General features: G+C 44.8%; 1 protein-coding gene across 1 annotated transcript in view; it reads right to left on the bottom strand.

The window, feature by feature from the left end:
* Positions 1 to 19,334, bottom strand: part of nme7 (NME/NM23 family member 7) — a 21,658-nt gene extending 2,324 nt beyond the window's left edge. Inside the window, exons 1-10 of the mRNA XM_030372185.1 lie at positions 19,200 to 19,334; positions 18,125 to 18,226; positions 16,766 to 16,932; positions 16,227 to 16,337; positions 15,771 to 15,821; positions 14,444 to 14,651; positions 11,332 to 11,437; positions 8,891 to 8,955; positions 7,469 to 7,537; positions 6,972 to 7,073 (exon numbers count right to left, since the gene is read on the bottom strand). Coding sequence (XP_030228045.1) covers positions 6,972 to 7,073; positions 7,469 to 7,537; positions 8,891 to 8,955; positions 11,332 to 11,437; positions 14,444 to 14,651; positions 15,771 to 15,821; positions 16,227 to 16,337; positions 16,766 to 16,932; positions 18,125 to 18,226; positions 19,200 to 19,202 — 984 coding nt within the window. The 5' untranslated portion in view covers positions 19,203 to 19,334. The remainder of the gene's footprint in view (positions 1 to 6,971; positions 7,074 to 7,468; positions 7,538 to 8,890; positions 8,956 to 11,331; positions 11,438 to 14,443; positions 14,652 to 15,770; positions 15,822 to 16,226; positions 16,338 to 16,765; positions 16,933 to 18,124; positions 18,227 to 19,199) is intronic.
* Between the last annotated feature and the right edge of the window lie 72 nt (positions 19,335 to 19,406).

Here is a 19,406-nt window from a genome sequence, read left to right as displayed (position 1 = left end):
TTGCGGTTGGGTACACCCTTTGAGTCCATTGCAATGAACTGCATGCGAGAGCAAAGAAAAACCTCATCCTGTACCAAGCACTTCCCCATTAAGTTCCCCAGCCTGTTTCAACACAGGAAACAGGCTGGGTTCAACAAAAACAACTAAAGTCGTTCTGATATCTCAGACCCTTCTCGACATCTAGATTGCGTCCAATGCAATATCTTTAAGAACTGCAGGGATATGTGATTGGACGGCAATGACAACGAGGACACCATGATCCCTCGCTAGCATCAAATACAACCAAGCCGAATCCATGCCACGGCTAGGTAGCTAGCCCAAAGCTAACCACCTGTCATTTCCTCTCAGAGGTCAGGTTGCCAAAGGAGAGAGAGATGTCTTTTTTTTATGAGAATAAAATGGCAATATTCCCATTAGGGCTTCGGAGTCCTCATAAACCAATAAAACAAATATGTCACACCCCTCGATTGTGTCGCCATGCCCCCCCCCCCCCCTCCAGACCGCTGCCCATTCAGAGCTAGTGGGGGTGTGGCGCGCGTCTTCATTACTCGATGACCTCCACTCAAGGACACGTCTTCGTTTCACATCGACCTCGGCCACATGACGGACACATTCTAAAAGGGGAGTGCGGCCGTTCGGCTCCCAAGGTCAACCACCCTTTTGTCTTCCAACGCTCAGCCCTTTGTCTGGTGGGAGAGAAGATCCTCCCAACGGGACCCTTCGGCTCAGGTTTATGTTAACCCGGTGCCTGGCGTTAGACTTACGACCCTGTGAAACTTCATGGAAGGGGGTTATGAATGACATGCGTGTAATGTCTCCCGTTCCCCCAGCATGCACTGCCGTTGGAAACATGAGAAGGTGAATGATGGGTTTGGCAAAAACACCACCGGTGTCACTACACCGTCACCTTCTTGGCTGTAACTCATGTCGAGGCTGCTGTTGCTGCTGCTTCGTCATATCAGGCCCTGGGAAACATCACCACACGGCCGCTGCCCCTGCCTACCAGGCTGCTGCACTTAGCAACTGCCTCGACTCCATTTTGTTCATCAATTGTTTCCATGGTAAAGTAATAGCCTCCAGAGATTTATAAACCAAAAGACAAAAGGCCGGAAGCGGTGTGTAAAGAAGTCATAAACCTCTTCCTCAACAGACGCCGACACAATGTCTCTGGTTGCTGCCTTCCAGGGACACGTGAGGAAGGGGAACAGCAGAAATAATAGCTTAAAAGGCAGTTTAGTTACGCAAAGGGGCTCAGAATAAGGACATAAGTCCTGCAGATCTGGTATGGACTCTCAGGAATGGTAAAAACAGTGGGTAAGTCGCTGGTTAGAGTGGAGGAGCTGGGAGCTGAAACCAGAACAGGTCAAGGTCACTCGAACAAATAGAAAATATTAGGTTGATAATAATTAATAATTTTATCTTACTCAATATAATTAACATGATTGATACTATTCACCTGGCCAATAATATACGTTTGATCAATAACATAACCATGACACACAGGACAGTCGATTCTCTTTCCCTCTCTACATGTTTTGAGCCATGAATAGAGCGCAGAGCGGATGATTTGAATGTGACTGGGGAGGTTGGGGCGTGGCGTTATGTTTGCATATCTACTCTACTGTGGCGAACAATGGACCGCATGTAGCTGGTGGTGAAGGCCACTCTCCAACATCAGCAGTCTGCTCACTCATTCATTAACCGGATCATCCACACTAATAAACGGTTTGTTAATAAATAGTTTGTTAATAAATGAGAAAACAGGCCAGCACTGAAAGAGAGCAGTTTAAATACAGTAGAAAGCAGTTTAAAAGACTGTTGTTTTGGTAGAAAGCAGTTTAAAAGATAAGTTCTGAGAGAGAGCGGTTTAAAAGACTGTAGTTCTGAGAGAGAGAGAGAGAGAGAGAGAGAGAGAGAGAGAGAGAGAGAGAGAGAGAGAGAGAGAGAGAGAGCAGTTTAAAAGACTAGCTCTAAAAGAGAGAAGTTTAAGAGACTGTAGTTCTGAGAGAGAGAGAGAGAGAGAGAGAGAGAGAGAGAGAGAGAGAGAGAGAGAGAGAGAGAGAGAGATTCAAAAGACTGTAGCTCCGAGAGATAGCAGTTTAAAAGGCTAGGTCAGAGTGAGCAGAACAGCTCGATGGAGACCAAAGTCAAAGCTACAAAGTTGTTTTTCACACAGTGTCTGTTTTTGATTCTAAAACGGTTCAAAAGAGATCTGATCCAAACAGCTAATATTCTTATCTCAAACTATACTCCCCCTTATTTTAGATTAAATAACGAAATATGGGGAACATCAGGACCGATGGGGAAGGGCAGCGGTCTCTTTCATGCCAGAGGTCTTATTATGCGTCGTGACAAATTAGACTTTGGAAGAAGAACAGAGGATTCTTTTCAAAAGAATGATAGCGCGGTGCGTGTTTGCTGTTGTCGGTAGCGGGTCATTAAAGTATCCTCCTAGCTCTCTTATCTCCCATCTGCCGCGCCAAGAAGACGATGTCAGAGTGCTCCTGAACTTCTTATCTCCAACCTCTACTGGCGGCAGGTGCTCTGATTCTCTCAGCTGGCTGCAGTTCCCAAGGGACCTCTAGGGGGTGCTGGTGGTGAGCACCGGTGCTGCCAGCCTCCCTGGAGATCATAGTATGCATTAGTCGCGTGACTTCACCGGTTACCGTGGTAACGTCCAAGCCCAGCCAAGCCCATGGTGGGTAGGTAACCTTGGAGCAGAAGCCAAACAGCCAAACTCGCCGGCACGGTGTCCACAGACGACTTAATGGCCGACCAACCAACCAAGTTAATAGTTTCAACAGGAAGATTTACCAACCCAACTGCGGCATTCAATGGAACAAATAAATACCTTGATCTGTATAGCACCTTCAAATACTTTGTTTTACAAAATTCTTCAAATAGTTTCTAAGAACATTAACCTGTGTATATTATTAGATATAGATAATTACTTCAACTATTTAAATAAGAATGTTGTCTCAATGAAGCTGTTATTGTTATTACACCCTAGCCTTTGGCACACTGCGAATAATAACAGTTGAAGAAGATGAAAGATAACAACATTACAATGCCGGTTATGTATATGATCGATATGCATTTGCTCGTTGACCAGATGTAATGACGGCCGGCTGCATGCAGTGGAGGGCCCCTTATGGAGTCATGTGACCTGGCCAACCGTCGCCCACCAGATAACCAACTGGTTATCTGGTGGGCGACCAACCAACCGTCGGCCCTACTTCCTGTCACACGCACCCACACACATCATATCATATATCCTTTCACAATGCACCACACAATCTGTATATTCAGAAATCCCATCACAGGTCATATCTCACACCTTGATTCATTTACCTCCTATCCTATGTCCACCATAACTTATCATACCACATATCAAATCACATACAACTTGTATCAGACCATGTATAACATCATACATCACATGAATACCACTGAACCAGCCTTTTCTAGCTATTGAAGAAGGGGTATTTAGTGTAGCAACACTGTCATGCTCTACTTGCAAAGAATCTAAATTGAGCTTTTCATTGAGATTAAAACTCAGAAAATATGAAGGTCCTATTGTTAAAGTAACCACGGTAACCATGGGGAACAAGGGCCTGACACACCAACACAGCCCTACAGCACACACACACACACACACACACACACACACACACACACACACACACACACACACACACACACACTATTTTATTCCAATGCCACTAGAAATTACATAAAGTCACATTGCCAGATTTCACATTTGAACCTTAAATCAAATCTAACTCATTTAGAGGTGAAAGCCAGAAGGCACTACAGTGCAGGTGTCCTTAAAGTCATGGATGTGGTGTAATCTACACAGACTGACCTTTTAATGGCACCAGGGACAGTTAAGTACGATCATTCATCTTCATAACTGTTATAAACCAAGAAACTAATAGTTGTAGTTCAATAAAGAGACTAGAGTAGCAGGAATGTGGGGTCATATAATAGTTTACAGAGTATAGTATAATGCAGGGGTACTCAAGTAGAAATGATGAGGGGCCACAAAAAAAATTTTCAGTGACTCAAGGGGCCGGTCGGTATACGTGTGACTGAGGCCGATATATGCTCTGTTTTAGACGTAACGCGTAAGAACGTAAGATACATAACCCCCCCTTGCGCGGTAAAATATCCCCCCTTACGTGCTTAAGTGCGTCGGCCAAAATTCCTGACTATGCGACTAAAACACTACGGCCCTACGCAGCTCGCAAAGACTGTGATTGGCCAGCTAACCACATCCTTTCAGGAGTCTCACATTTCCGGTTTTACAGCATAATAGCGCCATTTTTAAAAGGCCGTGACAGAAGCGAATGAAGAATTTTGAAGAAGGAGAAGAAGAAAACACAAGAACGAATTATGATAATTATAAATATAAACAAGCCAGCGATTTCCACTTCCACGCCCACAGATTCGTTCGTTGCTCCCCCTACTGTTCTGGCGGAGAATCCCCTTGCAACACGCGCAATCCTTAAGGAACCTTAAAGGAACCGTAAATCAAAACTTGTCTTAAACAAGTCCCTTGTGTAAATTACGTGCTTACGTCTCTGCGTCTAAAACGACCCTAAATCGGCCTTGACTGCTGCTGAGATGGACTGTCTGCCTCGAGTTTGGGAGGGCTGGAGCGGTCTCTGGGTTGGAGTGCTATCTGTTTATCGTTGCAACCCCCAGCCTCGTATTGAGATCGCGGCGCGCGGTTTCAAAATAAGAGCGCCCAGCACGATCTTTTTTTTTTAATTTTATTATTATTTTTTTTTATAATTAAAAAAACTTTTCAAAACAGCTCGAGGGCCATTAATAGACACCCCGCGGGCCACAAAAGGCCCGCGGGCCGCTACTTGAGTATGACTGGTATAGTGTATATTGTACAGTAAAGTATGGTGTATAGTATAGTATGATGTACACTGTATAGTGTATAATGTTGTAAAGTATAGTGTCGTTTATACTATAGAGTTAGTGTATAATATGGTGTAGTGTTAGTGTATAGTGTATAGTATGGTGTATAGTGTATAGACGGCATCATGTATAGTATGGTGTATCGTATAGTATGGTGTATAGTGTAGTGTATAGTATGCTGTATAGAGTGTATAATGTATAGTATGGTTTATAGTGTATAGCATGGTGTTTAGTGTACAGTATGGTGTAAAGTGTTAGTGTATAGTATGGTGTATAGTGTATATAAGAGTGTATAATGTATAGTATGGTGTATAGTGAATAGTATGGTGTTTAGTGTATGGTATATAGTGCAGTGTTTCCCCTACCATTGTTCAGGCCTGGCGGGCCGCCAGGCCAACGAGCGCCCCCGCCAGGCCAACAACAGGCCAAAAAAAAAAAATGAAAAAAAATGAAAAAAAATGAAAAAATGGAAAAAAAAAAAAAAAATGAAAAAATGAAAAAAAATAATAATAATGCGGTGTCGCGCGTGCGCAGATTATGCCCCATCATAACGGACAATCTGACAGCATTAAATTATATCATCATTAGCATGGCACTGTCACACTAAATTTGTACCGGCTGACAAATTTGTACCGGGCGCGTCATCAATACGTAATCCATTCCAAACCTGCCCGGCAACAGATGATCAGATGATTAGAACCTTTCGAATGACGTGAAAGGTTCACGAACATTCGCGAACCTTCTATCTAGCGATCCGTTATCTGTATTGTGCTATTTCGTCATTGACCTGCTTTAAACACTCAGTTTATTTGCTAAATTTGATTAAACAATGAAATACAATACAAATATAAAGTAAAAACAAGTGTTATCTAGCGATTCGTTTTCTGTATTATGTTATTTCGTCTTTGGCAACATGAGCGCAAATTTTTTTTGAAACCCGCTTTAAACACTCAGTTTACTAGCTAAATTTGATTAAAAAATGAAATACAATACAAATATAAAGTAAAAACAAGTGTTATCTAGCGATCCGTTAACTGTACTATGTTATTTCGTCTTTGGCAACATGAGCGCGAATGTTTTTTGAAACCTGCCCGGCAACGGATGACGCGATCATCTGTTGCAGGCAGGTTTGGAATGGATTACATATGGATGACGCGCCCGGTACAAATTTGGCAGCCGGTACAAATTTAGTGTGACAGCACCACCAAAAATTGTATTGTAAATAAAATTAGTTTATTGTTAATAACGTGTTTATTGAATCATTATCAACTTGTGATGGCTAAGCAAGTGTTTTACATGGAAATAACCAACAAATACTCTAGCATCCCGTGAAAAATGTATAAAAAAATCACACTATCAGCTCTTACCACCGGGCCTAAAAAAAATTCTAGGGGAAACACTGTAGTGTATGGTATAATGTATAGTATGGTATATAGTGTATATAGTATAGTGTCTAGTATTTAGCATTGCTTCCAAGCCTTTGACCTTAGGTGTCCCACTAAATAGTCATCAAGACCTTTTCGGACCAAGCCATACGCAAATAGTAAAAAATAGTTCATGAATACACATGCAATGACTCAGCAAAGAGTGCCAGCCCCCTATTATACCCAATTATTACCACAAGAAGGTCATGGCCGCTGGGAAACAGTGGAAAGAAAAAGTCAGCAATGTTGCATATCTGCCTCCCAGTGTGTTTATTTAGCAAACACAAATGAACACAAAACCTCAATGGAAAAAAAATACAATGGAAAACCTTTGATGGAATGCACAAAGGGACACTCGTTCTGAAATTATAACAAGCCATAATACTATATTTACTGAAAGTATAGTAGATTGGTCTATTTCGAGAATATAAAATCCCACGTACCGCAGTACCCGTGTATACTACAAGTGGTACACATACATCGGGTTGCAAAACATGTAGATAATATGGTGTATAGGGTCTAGTATGGTGTATAGTGTCTAGTATTGTGTATGGTGTATAGTCTTTACTAGTGTTTAGCTGGGGGTGGGAGGGGGATGTAGAAGTCTGGACTCACCGGGTCGGCCGGCCCACAGAAGTCCCGGAAGCTCTTTGGTGTGTCGGATCCCCGTACCTCCAGGGCCAGGCAGGGTCCAGAGCACAGCTCGGACACCATGTTCTGATAGGAGCAAACTACATGTTAACTACAGCGCAGACACCATGTTCTGATAGGAGCAAACTACATGTTAACTAGACACCATTTTCTATTAGGAGCAAACTCCATGTTAAACTACATCTCAGACACAATGTTCTGAAATACACAGTGTTATGTTAGGAATATACAATATGTTTAAATACAGCTAATATAAAGATAAACTCCATATTCAACTAAAGCTCAAACACCATATGTTGTAGAGTGCAGGATAACCCAGATAATTATATACATATTAAACTAACCTATTAAATATAATGTACATACATGAACATGGACAAACAGCTGCAAAATAAATCCTCAAAAAGTCATTACATTACATAATCTCAAAGAGTGTTTTTGGACAGGTTATTGAGACTCACAGGGTACTCTGTGACAACCCCTTTGTAAACTTCATAGAACTCTTCTGCATTGGCCCGGTCCATCGTGAACTGTGGAGCAAGAGGGGGTAATTTATTTTGATATGAAGGGACCGACATTTGCTTACTCATAGTTAACATATGTACACTAACGCATGAGTGGATTTATGACTGGCAGTTTCATTACTCCAGATGGAATGCACTATGGTTACGATGCTGGGGTGTGTCTGAGTGAGTGAGTGAGTGAGTGAGTGAGTGAGTGAGTGAGTGAGGGAGAGACTGAGTGAGTGTGAATGTGTCTGTGCGTGTATCAGCCTACTTAGCTAACACATAAACAGTGGGCTGTGTGTGTATGTGTGTGTAAGTGAGTTTGTGGGAGAAAGTGTTTATATGTATGTCAACATAGTAACAATACTGTGTAACATTAATAAAGTGTGATGTGTGAGTGAGCCAGAGAGTGTTTATATATATATCCGCTAGTAACTATATAACTAATAGAAAGCACGCTGTGTGTGTTTGTGAGTGCTTTGGATAAAAGCGTCTGCTAAATGCCCTAATTGTAATTGTAATGCTGTGTGTGTGTGTCTGTGAGAGAGAGTGAGTGAGGGACTGAGCGAGAGAAAGAGTGTGTTTGTATACAAGCGTAGTAACTCTGTAACATGTGTGGGTGAGTAATGTGTGTGCGTGCATGCGTGCGTGTGTGGAGTGACGTTAATCGATTTCTCTCCACCCGGGGGCTGTCACTGAGCATGACATGTGACTTGAATCAGACAACGGATCCAGCAGGCCCCGCCCCTCCCCTCCCAACAGATGACAGATTAGTGAAAAGGTCACCCAGTGCCTCGCCGATGGGCACTTCGATCCGTGAGACTGACCGGAGAGAGCAGATCTCTCATAGCCCCTGAGCTGACAGCCCCTGGCCAGCGGTTAGCACTCATTTTACATGTGACTGTTCGCCGTGAGTGAGGTCTGGTTATGTCCATTTTGTTTGCCTAGTCCTTAATCACTGTGACAGTCCAGAAGGGCTCCCCAGGCTCCCCATGATATGACACCACTCCCCAACCCTGAACCAAGGAAAGCAGGGTTAACCTGCTGTGTTTGGGGACAATGTGTCCGTGCTGGACCTTAGTGCACACCCAGCCAAATTGGTGATGCTGTTGATCAAAATCCTTTTCTGAGTGGCCTGACAAATGTACGTTGTGTGCCCAGCACAACCCCAACTAGATTGTGACCCATTTTGGGTCCTGCTCCAGATCTTAAGAACCGATGATTCTAATTACTAGGAAAAGCTCCCCCTTAAACCCAGAGGGAAGAAACCTGGAGAAGGAGCCAAGAACAGGGAGCGCTCATCCAGGGAGGGCGAGGAGGGCAATGGGAAGACGTGTCTGGGTAGATAAACAGGCTTCTTTCCACTGGAGGTCTTACCATCTGAAGGGCCGAGATCTCAAACCCGGCCTTACTTATGGAGTTCAGGACCTTCCCTGCCAGACCTGTGGTAGCAGAACAACAAACCAGGATTCAAAGACACATTCCATCACCACAGCCAACCACATGAGGAACCCCATGTTAATGTGCTATTATAATGGCCAATTAGTTAGGATCAGACCTTCTGCCAAAAGGAACACCAGCCACCACCCAATGGCTGGTAGATTTGAAAAATAAAAAAAATTCAGGGTTGATTAAACAATTGCATGGCTGATACATTTTTCCACTCTGGCATGTTAAAATATACAATTCTAAAAGTAAAACTTGGATGAAAAGGGCTTTCTGCTACAGGCTAATGTCTGCAGAGGGATTCTCACCCCACACCACACATGGGCTTACAGAGGTCTAAAGGGGGGGGGGGAATTGTGAGAGGAGAGAAGTTGGGGGGAGAGGGAGAGAGAGCAGGAGAGAAAGCATGAGAGCAGAGCGGAGAGAGAAGAAAGAGAGACAGAGAGAGAGAGAGAGAGAGAGAGAGAGAGAGAGAGAGAGAGAGAGAGAGAGAGAGAGAGAGAGAGAGAGAGAGAGAGAGAGAGAGAGAGATGAATCTGGCTGGGAGAAGAGTCAAGGTTAAAGCGTTGAAGAGAACATGGAGCAGCCCCCCCTCCGCTAATGTAATCCCATTCTGATAACACAAAATGGAGGCTGGCCGTCCTCCCATAGAATCCTCCACGGCTCAGATATGAAACTCTGTATGTATAGAGCGGCCGCGGTTACTGGCCGACCGGCAGACAGACGCACTCCCCTGGACCCATCTCGCCGCCGCCGCGCGCCACAGGGCCCAACTACAAATGATAGCAGAAGAAAACTCATCACCCGGGGCTGTTGCTAGGAGATCCGGGTGCCAGGCAACAGACTCAGACTCTCCTCTATATTCCAGTCATGACCGCAACTCGTTTTACTCAGACACCCTCCACCAATACACACGGCACAGATTAAACGCACCTTTCCCAGTGGGGACATCAAACGTGCAATACATAAGGGAAATTAAATGCGTCCCCAACCGGGGTAAACATTAGACCTTCTCTACCCTGGGTAAATCGAACGCACCCTACCTAGGGTAAATCGAACGCACCCTACCCGGGGTTAATCTAACACACCCTACCCGGGGTAAATCTAACGCACCCTACCCGGGGGAAATCTAACACACCCTACCCGGGGTAAATCTAACGCACCCTACCCGGGGTAAATCTAATGCACCCTACCCGGGGTTAATCTAACGTACCCTACCGAGGGTAAATCTAACGCACCCTACCCGGGGTTAATCTAACGCACCCTACCGAGGGTAAATCTAACGCACCCTACGCAGGGTAAATCTAACGCACTCTACGCAGGGTAAATCTAACGCAGCCTACGCAGGGTAAATCTAACGCACCTTACCAAGGGTAAATCTAACGACCGTATCCAGGGTAAATCGAACTTACCTTGCCCAGTACATGCCCCTACTACATCCGATGGGATGCATGACCCAAGGTAATATAAAACAATCTACTCAGGGTTCTGGAGTACTGTGTTGAAGATACATTTAGTATCAGGCACGACCTTAGTGGTTATCTGGGGTTATGTGCATGGCCATACAGCATGAGGTGCTAGCTAGTAGCGGTCTGTGGTTCTAGTGTGCCACCATACAGCTAGTGTGAGGCGCTAGCTAACAGTTGTCTGGGGTTCTAGTGTGCCACCATACAGCTAGTGTGAGGTGCTAGCTAACAGATATGCAGAGCTCCTGTGTTACCCCTCAGTGCACCACAGGCCCGACTCTCTTCAAAACTAAATGTTATTGTAGCTTCCCCTCCGAGCTGGAGTTTACCTTGGAAGCCGTTGTTCTGATACCAGAGAAGAAGAACAGGGAAGGACGTGCAGAAAATATATATATAAATAATGGGGAGAGAGAGAGAGAGAGAGAGAGACCACCGCAGGGAAGAAAGTGTAAACAGAGCAGAGATCAGATGCTTCCCAGACCTACGGGGAAGAGCAGTGCCTGAGGGCCAACCAAAACACACGATCATGTTAGGGCCGGTCCCCTAGACCACAGCAGGGATGTAGTCTGATGACCCCAAAGTTAATGTGACTTTAAACCTAATTCTGTCAAGAAGCAAAAAAAATAAAATAAAATAAGAAAAGCCTATACCCCAGAAAATGGTTAAGGGCTAGTTGGGATCATTCTAAAATAACCAGGCAAGCTTCAAGTGTTCTTGTTTTGTTTAGGGTTTTTTCTAGCATTAAAGGCTAATTAAGGTCATTAAGAAGCAGGGTGGGGTCAGGCCACTTGCTCAAGGATACGTACAGGTGAGGCTGTGGAAATTGGGGTTTGAACCAAGAACATTTTAACTAGCAAACGATCTGCAGTGGGGGTTCTCAGGTGATGTAGCAGGTAGGGGGTGTACCTTGAGAGAGTGCATGTGGCTTAATGATGCAACACGTGCACTCCGTGTATTGGGCCGTGTTGGAGGGGCCGTGACCAGCCGTGGAGGGGAAGAAGAATTCCACTTCCTGAGAGAATCAAACATAAACCAAAACATACCCATTGTCACCCAAAAGTGATCCACGGACAAAATAGGGTCCGAGTCATCCCGGTCTACCGCAATGCATTTTCCAGTCTCTCTTATTAGCTGTGTACACAGTCACCGACAAGGAGAACACATATGGAATTTATACTAAACTATTTTACAAAGCGATATCCCAAACTTGTGATGGAAATCTCTCTCAGAAATCCACCTTGTCTTTTAAAGTGAACTGAAAGTCCTGCCCTCTCCTCTGCATTTTTCCTTTTAAAGTTGGTGAGGAGTTATGTAGTTATATAACTTATAGTTACATGGGTTTTAAACCCATGCTAACTATAGGTCCCGCCCCCTCTCTCTCCTCTCAACCTTTGTAACTAAAAGTCCCGCCCCATCTCTCTCTCTGCTAAACAGTGTAACTAAAAGTCCCTCCCATCTCTCCCTCCCTCGTAAACAACCTAACTAACAGTCCCGCCCCTCTCTCTCTCCTCTCAACCGTCTAACTAAAAGTCCCGCCGCTCTCTCTTTCTGCTAAACCAGTGTTTTTCAACCTTTTTGGTGCCACGGCACACTTCAGATAAGGAAAAGATCCCACGGCACACCAACATGTTATCAAACGCGAAATTTATTAAAAAAAATAAAATAAAATACAGTAGCATTTACATTTATTGTTCAAAGACTTAAAACTCACTCAGTGTGAAATCTGGGCCTGATTAGATGCACACAAACGTGGTATCCTGGCAGAAATTTATGAGAGGCACACCCGTAGTTCCTCATCAATTGATCTGTTTTTAGTCTTTATTGCATTTAGACTTGAAAACCCAAGCTCGCAGAGGTATGTTGTGGAGAAAGGGAGCAATGTTGAGATAGCCTTGTTTGCCACAATTGGGTATTCTTTGGCAGCAGTCAACCAAAAACTATCCAGCTGTAGGTCTGCATGGAGCAGTTTTAACGTGCAATCTTCTTTCAGTTCAATTATTTGTTCTTGCTCCTGCAAAGTCAAATTCGTGACTTTATCTACCAAAGACCTATATGGGTCCCTGACCCAGTCAAATGAGTTGGTGTTGGCTGAGGGAAAATAAAAGGATATTTTCTCTTCAAGTGTTTTCAGGTGTTTTTTGATCAATTCGCACAAGGCTGAAGTGTTGACCTGTTCTTGCCATTTTTGGGCTCTGGGGAACATTTCGAGAGTGTCACCCCTTTCCAAATGCTGTCGCCAGAGGGAGTTCCTTGAACGGAATCTGTTTATTTTGTCCGTGCTTGAAAGAAGGTTTTCATCTCAACCTTGCATTAGCGCATTGAGTTCATTCAGATATGCAAACGTATCTGCCATGTATGCAAGCCGCGCACACCATTCATCACTTGCAAGCAGCTTTTGCGTCTTTGCGTCATCGAACCTCTTCTCTTCAGTGAAAAATATTTTGAATTCCTCCCTCAATTCATATACGCGGGCCAGAGCTTTTCCCCGGGACGACCACCGGACCTCCGTATGGAGCACTAAGGCCTTATGCTCCGCTCCCATCTCCTCACACAAAATTGCAAACAGTCGGCTTTTCACCATGCTCACAACGTTATCCAACACACTGGCCAGCTCCGTTGGCAAAGTATTGACAACAAGTGCCTCGCGACGTAAAAAGCAATGCGTGACTACAACATCAGGGTTCTTCTCTCGAACTCTGCTCACGAAGCCTTTGATGCGCCCGCCCATGGCTGCAGCTCCGTCAGTGCACACATTTACACAACTCAACCACTGAAGTCCTCCTTGTTCAAGGTACTCTGATGTGACCCGAAAGATTTCCTCTCCTGTGGTTTTAGCGGGCATTGCTTTGCAAAAAGGGAAATTCTCACGGATAGTCTCTCCATCCACAAAGTGCAAGTCGGCCATTAGTTGCGCATGGCCACTGATATCTGTGGATTCATCCAGTTGCAAAGCATATTTCTCACTTCAACTTATTTTCTCCAAAACCACACGCTCTATGTCCGCAGACATATCATCAATTCGTCTCGCTATGGTGTTATCTGAGAGGGGGACTTTAGCCACTTCTTTCTCTGCATCTGGGCCTAGAATGGCATTGACAATGGCATTGACCATGGCTTTGCAGGCTGGTAATATTAATGTTTCCCCCAAAGTGTGTGGCTTTTTTGATTTAGCCACAAGTTCAGCTACTAAATAACTAGCATGGAGGGCTTTCTCTGACACCTTTGTGGCTTTCCTCATCAAAGTTGCCTGTTTCCCAGTGCTGTCACGCAAACAAACAAAATAGTCCGAAGGCTTATTTTGTAGGGATGGGTGTTTGGTTTGCAGGTGTCGCTTAAGCTTGCTAGGGACCATGGCACTGTTTGATAGCTTCTCCCCACATACTACGCATAACGGACACGGTGCAACCGGATCCCCAGTAAAGGAAAAACCAAATGACAGATACCTGTCACTGTACAGCCCTCCGTTTTTGCTTTCTTTTGAACACCACTTGTTGTGGGCTCATCGACTGGATTGGTTATGGGGGGACTTTGATCAGGAGTGGGTTCTTTTCTTTTCAAATATTCATCCATGTTTGCGGTGCGTTACTCGCGTGTACATCAATCACTTAATCTGTAATTTATTGTTTGCATATCTGTCAATTAATTGCGCTGCCTACCGCCACCAACAGGCATATGGGAGTATTTACGTTGCATACCACCAACAGTGCGACCAGGCTCAGACTGGCTTACACGGAGTAGACCAATATATATATTTTTTAACCAATGAATTGAATTTGCATCATTTTTCATGGCACACCTGTCCATCTCTCACGGCACAGCAGTGTGCCGCGGCACAGTGGTTGAAAAACACTATGCTAAACAATGTACCTAAAAGTCCCGCCCCTCTCTCTCTGCTAAACAACGTAACCAAAAGTCCCGCCCTCTTTTCTCACCAACGACGCTCACTTGGAGCATCTTGTTCGAGGCTGTCTGTCCGGAGATTTGGTTTACTGGAGGTAGTGTTTAGTAGGGACGTTACCCTTGCGGCCGAGGCGACGGAGTCGGACCCGTGTCCGGCGTTCTGGGTGCCGTCCGTCCCGAAGCGCGCCCGCACGCTGCCCTGCGCCTCCTGCCGCGCCGTCGCAGAGTCGGTGGGGCCCAACAGTCTGCGCCACGCCCCGATGGCCTCATCCCCCATCAGCTCCATGGCAACCACCGGCCCCGACGACATGAACTGCACCAGGTTACTGTACACGCACACGCAAACGCAAAGCACACACAGACACAGACACAGACACACACGCACACACAGACACACACAGTAGTTAATCACTTCTACCTTCTTAGTAAGTGACATAAGAGCTGACCTAATTTTCTCCTTTTCTCCTTATTGCACCATGGGTCAGAGATTAAAGCAATTTCGATTCCTCTGTCGGAGATACATTTTGGAAATGACAATAAAGCTGACTTTGACTTTGAATATCTAATGCCGCTTTTCCACTGCATGGTACCAGCTCGACACGACTCGACTCGACTCAGCTCGCATTTTTTGCGTTTCCACCGCGAAAACATGGTATCTGGTACCTGAAGTGGCTGCTTTTTCTAGTACCGCCTCGCTCTAGGTTCCAAGCGGCTGAGCCGATGCTAAACGGTGACGTCGGCAGACGGCCGGCCACTGATTGGCCAGAGAGTGTGACGAAGTCACAAGAGCGACATGGCAACCATGCTGGTAACAGCCATAGCAGCGCCGCGGCCAACATATTCCACTTCTTCAACTTCTTCAACATGCCAGCTAATAATAGTAATGTTATCGATGTCCTCCATTGTTGTTATGAGTGTTCTCTCCATGTGTGGGTTGCGTAGGTGTTGTTTGCGTCGCGTACAAAAATACGTCACGGCCCTTTCGCGCAGCCGACCCCGCCCACGTCCAGGAGGTACTATTTGCGGTGGAAAACGACCCGTGCTGCTGCCGTGTCGAGTCGTGTCGAGTCGTGTCGAGTCGAGTCGAGTCGAGCTATATGTGCGGTGGAAAAGCGGCATTAGAGACTTTTCATTTAGGAGCAGGAAGGGGTGAGGTGTCATCTTGCACAAGGACGCGTACTGTGGTCACCAGGGTTCAAACCCAGGACCTTTAGGGTGGGAATCAAACACCCTAAGCAGTGTCCAGCCCAGGCCTAGTGAATCACTCCCACTGGTTAGGAGGAGTTCTGACTCACGTCCATTCATTCCTCCCACAGTGTTGTTCAGGGGTCACATGATGCTGGTGTGTATGATATATGAGAGAATGAAGACATTGTCATCTATGAAATTAACCCAGATCTCCGAGCCACAGGTCTGGGTAGCAGGTGAAGCATGGAGAGACAAACCTGAAGAAGGGCTTGGACTGGTGCTCCATGTAGAAGTCTGAAGCCTGGCTCCTGTAGCGACAGGGTAGAGGGTTGGAGAGACGTCATTGACCCCAGCTTTTACACCCACACTCATCCCTTTCCTCCGCCCTTTTCTATGTGCTCAGCAGCACAACATTAAAAGCACTAGTGCATTGGCGCCGTTTTAAGGTCGATGGAAGGTTTAAAATATATTCCTTCTTGAAATCATCAATGTTGCAGAGATAACATTAAGCATTGCCTAATGATTCTTTCCAGTACTTGCTGAATGATACTAATAGCTATTAGATACAAGCTGTACAAATACTGGAGTCAAAAACCTGCTTTGACTTAAGTGTCTTTCATTGGAAACTGAAGCGAATCTTACTAAATGAGTAACACTTGTACAAGATAATACAAGGTAACAGATGTGGCGCTTCACTTTCAGTTTGACCGTACAATGTTAGCGTGGTCATTTTAGCCTTGATCACGATCAAGTTGGCTGCGTGAATCGTTTCCAGGATGTCTCCCAGTCTGGACAGGGCGTCCGGCTTCACCATGGCCAGGGTCCTACCGGGATAGGGGAGAAGAGGAGGGAGTTAGTGACTGACTCACCGACACAACACACAGAAACAGAACAACAATATGATAAATCACCTGGCTGCGCTATTGATCAATGGCGAATGTCGAATCAATGACATTTTCCTTCAAAACAATCATTACTTGAGTTACGATTATTGATTTACCAACGGCCAACGAGTGACCTAGCTACATAGCCCAAAGCCTGTCCTCAATAGGGGGCCTGAATGTCATGTTTCTTTTACTTATTGTTGTTATGTTACACCAAACGGAAATGTGTTTTCATTTTTAGCAATAATAACACGGCTGCCCATCACTAAGGCCATGCCGGAAGGGAGAGGAGATTAGGAGTTGAATCCAAAGGGAATGTAGCGGACGGGGATTAGAGTGGCTTTGCGCGGAGGCCAACGGCAGCATACCTCTCCTTCTTGCTGCCCAGTTTGTTTGCCGTGTACTGGTCTCCGTACTCCACAAGCTTGAGCTGCCGCGAGAACACGTTGACCAGGCTGCCCACGAACAGGTCCTGCTGCTGGAGACCTTCGTACCGCGTCCTCCGCAGGAAAACACGCTGGTTCTTCACGTCAAACTACACACACACACACACACACAGACAAACACACACACAGACAGTTACACACACACAAACACAAAGTTCCACCCACAAACAGTTACAGACAAACACAGAGAATTACACCCACCTAAACACCAAAACAATTACACACACACATATACAAATATATTGAATACACACACTGACGCAGACAAAACAATAATAACCCATTTTTTCCTGGTTGGTGAACAAGCTGTTGACGAACACAGTTTAGACCAATGTGTTGTAAGACGTTGTCATTCCACTAGAGGGATCTATTACTACTAAAGGCCGATTTAGGGTCGTTTTAGACGCAGAGACGTAAGCACGTAATTTGCACAAGGGACTTGTTTTAGACAAGTTTTGATTTACGGTTCCTTTAAGGTTCCTTAAGGATTGCGCGTGTTGCAAGGGGATTCTCCGCCAGAACAGTAGGGGGAGCAACGAACAAATCTGTGGGCGTGGAAGTGGAAATCGCTGGCTTGTTTATATTTATAATTATCATAATTCGTTCTTGTGTTTTCTTCTTCTCCTTCTTCAAAATTCTTCATTGGCTTCTGTCACGGCCTTTTAAAAATGGCGGTATTATGCTGTAAAACCGGAAATGTGAGACTCCTGAAAGGATGTGGTTAGCTGGCCAATCACAGTCTTTGCGAGCTGCGTAGGGCCGTAGTGTTTTAGTCGCATAGTCAGGAATTCTGGGCGACGCACTTAAGCACGTAAGGGGGGATATTTTACCGCGCAAGGGGGGGTTATGTATCTTACGTGCTTACGCGTTAACAGACAGACTAAAACAGAGCATATATCGGCCTTCAGTCATTAAGCTTCAATCTAAAACCACTTCCAGTGCATTCAGATACATGTCATTAAGTTGCAGGAAGGTGGTTAGACAGTACACAGACTGGTCATTAAGGAGCCGGTATGGGTCATTAGACAGTATAGAGATTTGATTGCAACCTAGAAAGGAATCTCTTGTTTGGTCTCCCAGATGTAAGGTTCTGGGTCGGTCCTCAATGTCCACACTACAGCCTGACCTGTAGGCAAGATGAGCATGATGGCCCCCCTCACCCACTCTACCTGCTCCTGAATGATCCTGTACATGAAATGAACTGCAAGCCACTTAAGATAAAAAAAAATCATTTGATGAAAGGCTAAATGGTAAAACTGTCCAGAGCCTCTTGGTGCCTACCATCTCAACAGAGCCGTCCTTGGGGTAGTAGAGGAGCTGGTAGCGACGCAGGAGGGTGGCGCTCGGGTCATACCACTCAGCCAGGAAGGCATAGCGGTCCTCCTGGGAAGAACAAGCGGGTCATGTGATCTCACACACTGACCAGACTGGTTTGTCTTCAGCTCTACTGTTAAATTTAGAATGCACTTTGTTGAAGAATGTGACTTTGCCGTTGCAACATTTATGCACTAACACCACTCATGAATTATAAAAAAAGCTTGCCTTTCTGATTCATACGGGGCTGTCTTTGCAGCGGTTTTTAGTTTTTAGTTTACTTATTTAGCAAAAGGCCCCAGTCTCATTTGACATTTGCTTTGGATATAAGTGTCTGTAAATGACTTAATGTATTTGCTAAAAAGATACAGTCGCTAAAGACAGCAGTTAAGTAGGCCTAGACATAACAATTCATAATAATACATCCTCAGTCAGTAACAGATGTGTCTGCTTTTTCTGCAACATTGCAGAAAATGCCAAGGAGAGAGATATAGATAGATAGATAGATACAATATGCATGTGTATCTTTTTCAGTGTCCTAATTATTTGATAGGAGAACTTTCAATGCCAATAGTGCTCCCTCTTGTGTATTTCACTATGATCTACAGCTGACACGATTTCGGAAATGTACTTATAATGTATTCCTGCAATTCAGTTTCACTACTCAAATGTTTTAGGGGAATTGGTGCTTTCGCTCAAGCCCCAAACAACTCCAGATAATACTCTTCTACCGAAAACATCACCCAACATGCTCAGTTGAGCATGTTGAGCTGATGTTTTTTTAACGGTTCCACAAACGAATGACACTTTTAGCCAAAAGCCAGCAAAATAACATTGGTTACAGTTTGTGAGTAAACCAACTTGTCACACATTTCTTGACCCACGAACCAGTCAAACGTTACGACCAGTAGTGGTGTACATGTTATCATGCGAGTAAACTCACTAGATAGCTAACTGCTAATTGCTATATACACTCATCAGCGTGAAACGCAAATACTACACCTTTAAAATACGATGTACAAAACCGCAAGACTTAACATACCATTTGCTTTCAAACGTCGTAAGAAAATGCGTTTATTAAACCTATCTGAGTTTCGATGAGTAATTACATGGGTGAGCTAGCAGCGCGCTCCAAACTGCACAACGTTTCCATAGTTACGCGGTTGGGTGAAAGGTTATAATGGCATGTTCAAAAGCAATTGGGTAAAAATCGCAGATTGTTAACGGTTGCCACACAAATGTTCATGCA

The sequence above is a fragment of the Gadus morhua genome, chromosome 12 (assembly GCF_902167405.1).
Source record: "Gadus morhua chromosome 12, gadMor3.0, whole genome shotgun sequence".
NCBI lineage: Eukaryota > Metazoa > Chordata > Actinopteri > Gadiformes > Gadidae > Gadus > Gadus morhua.
The sequence above is the reverse complement of the archived record's forward strand: the minus strand, read 5'-3'. Positions and strand labels throughout refer to the sequence as shown.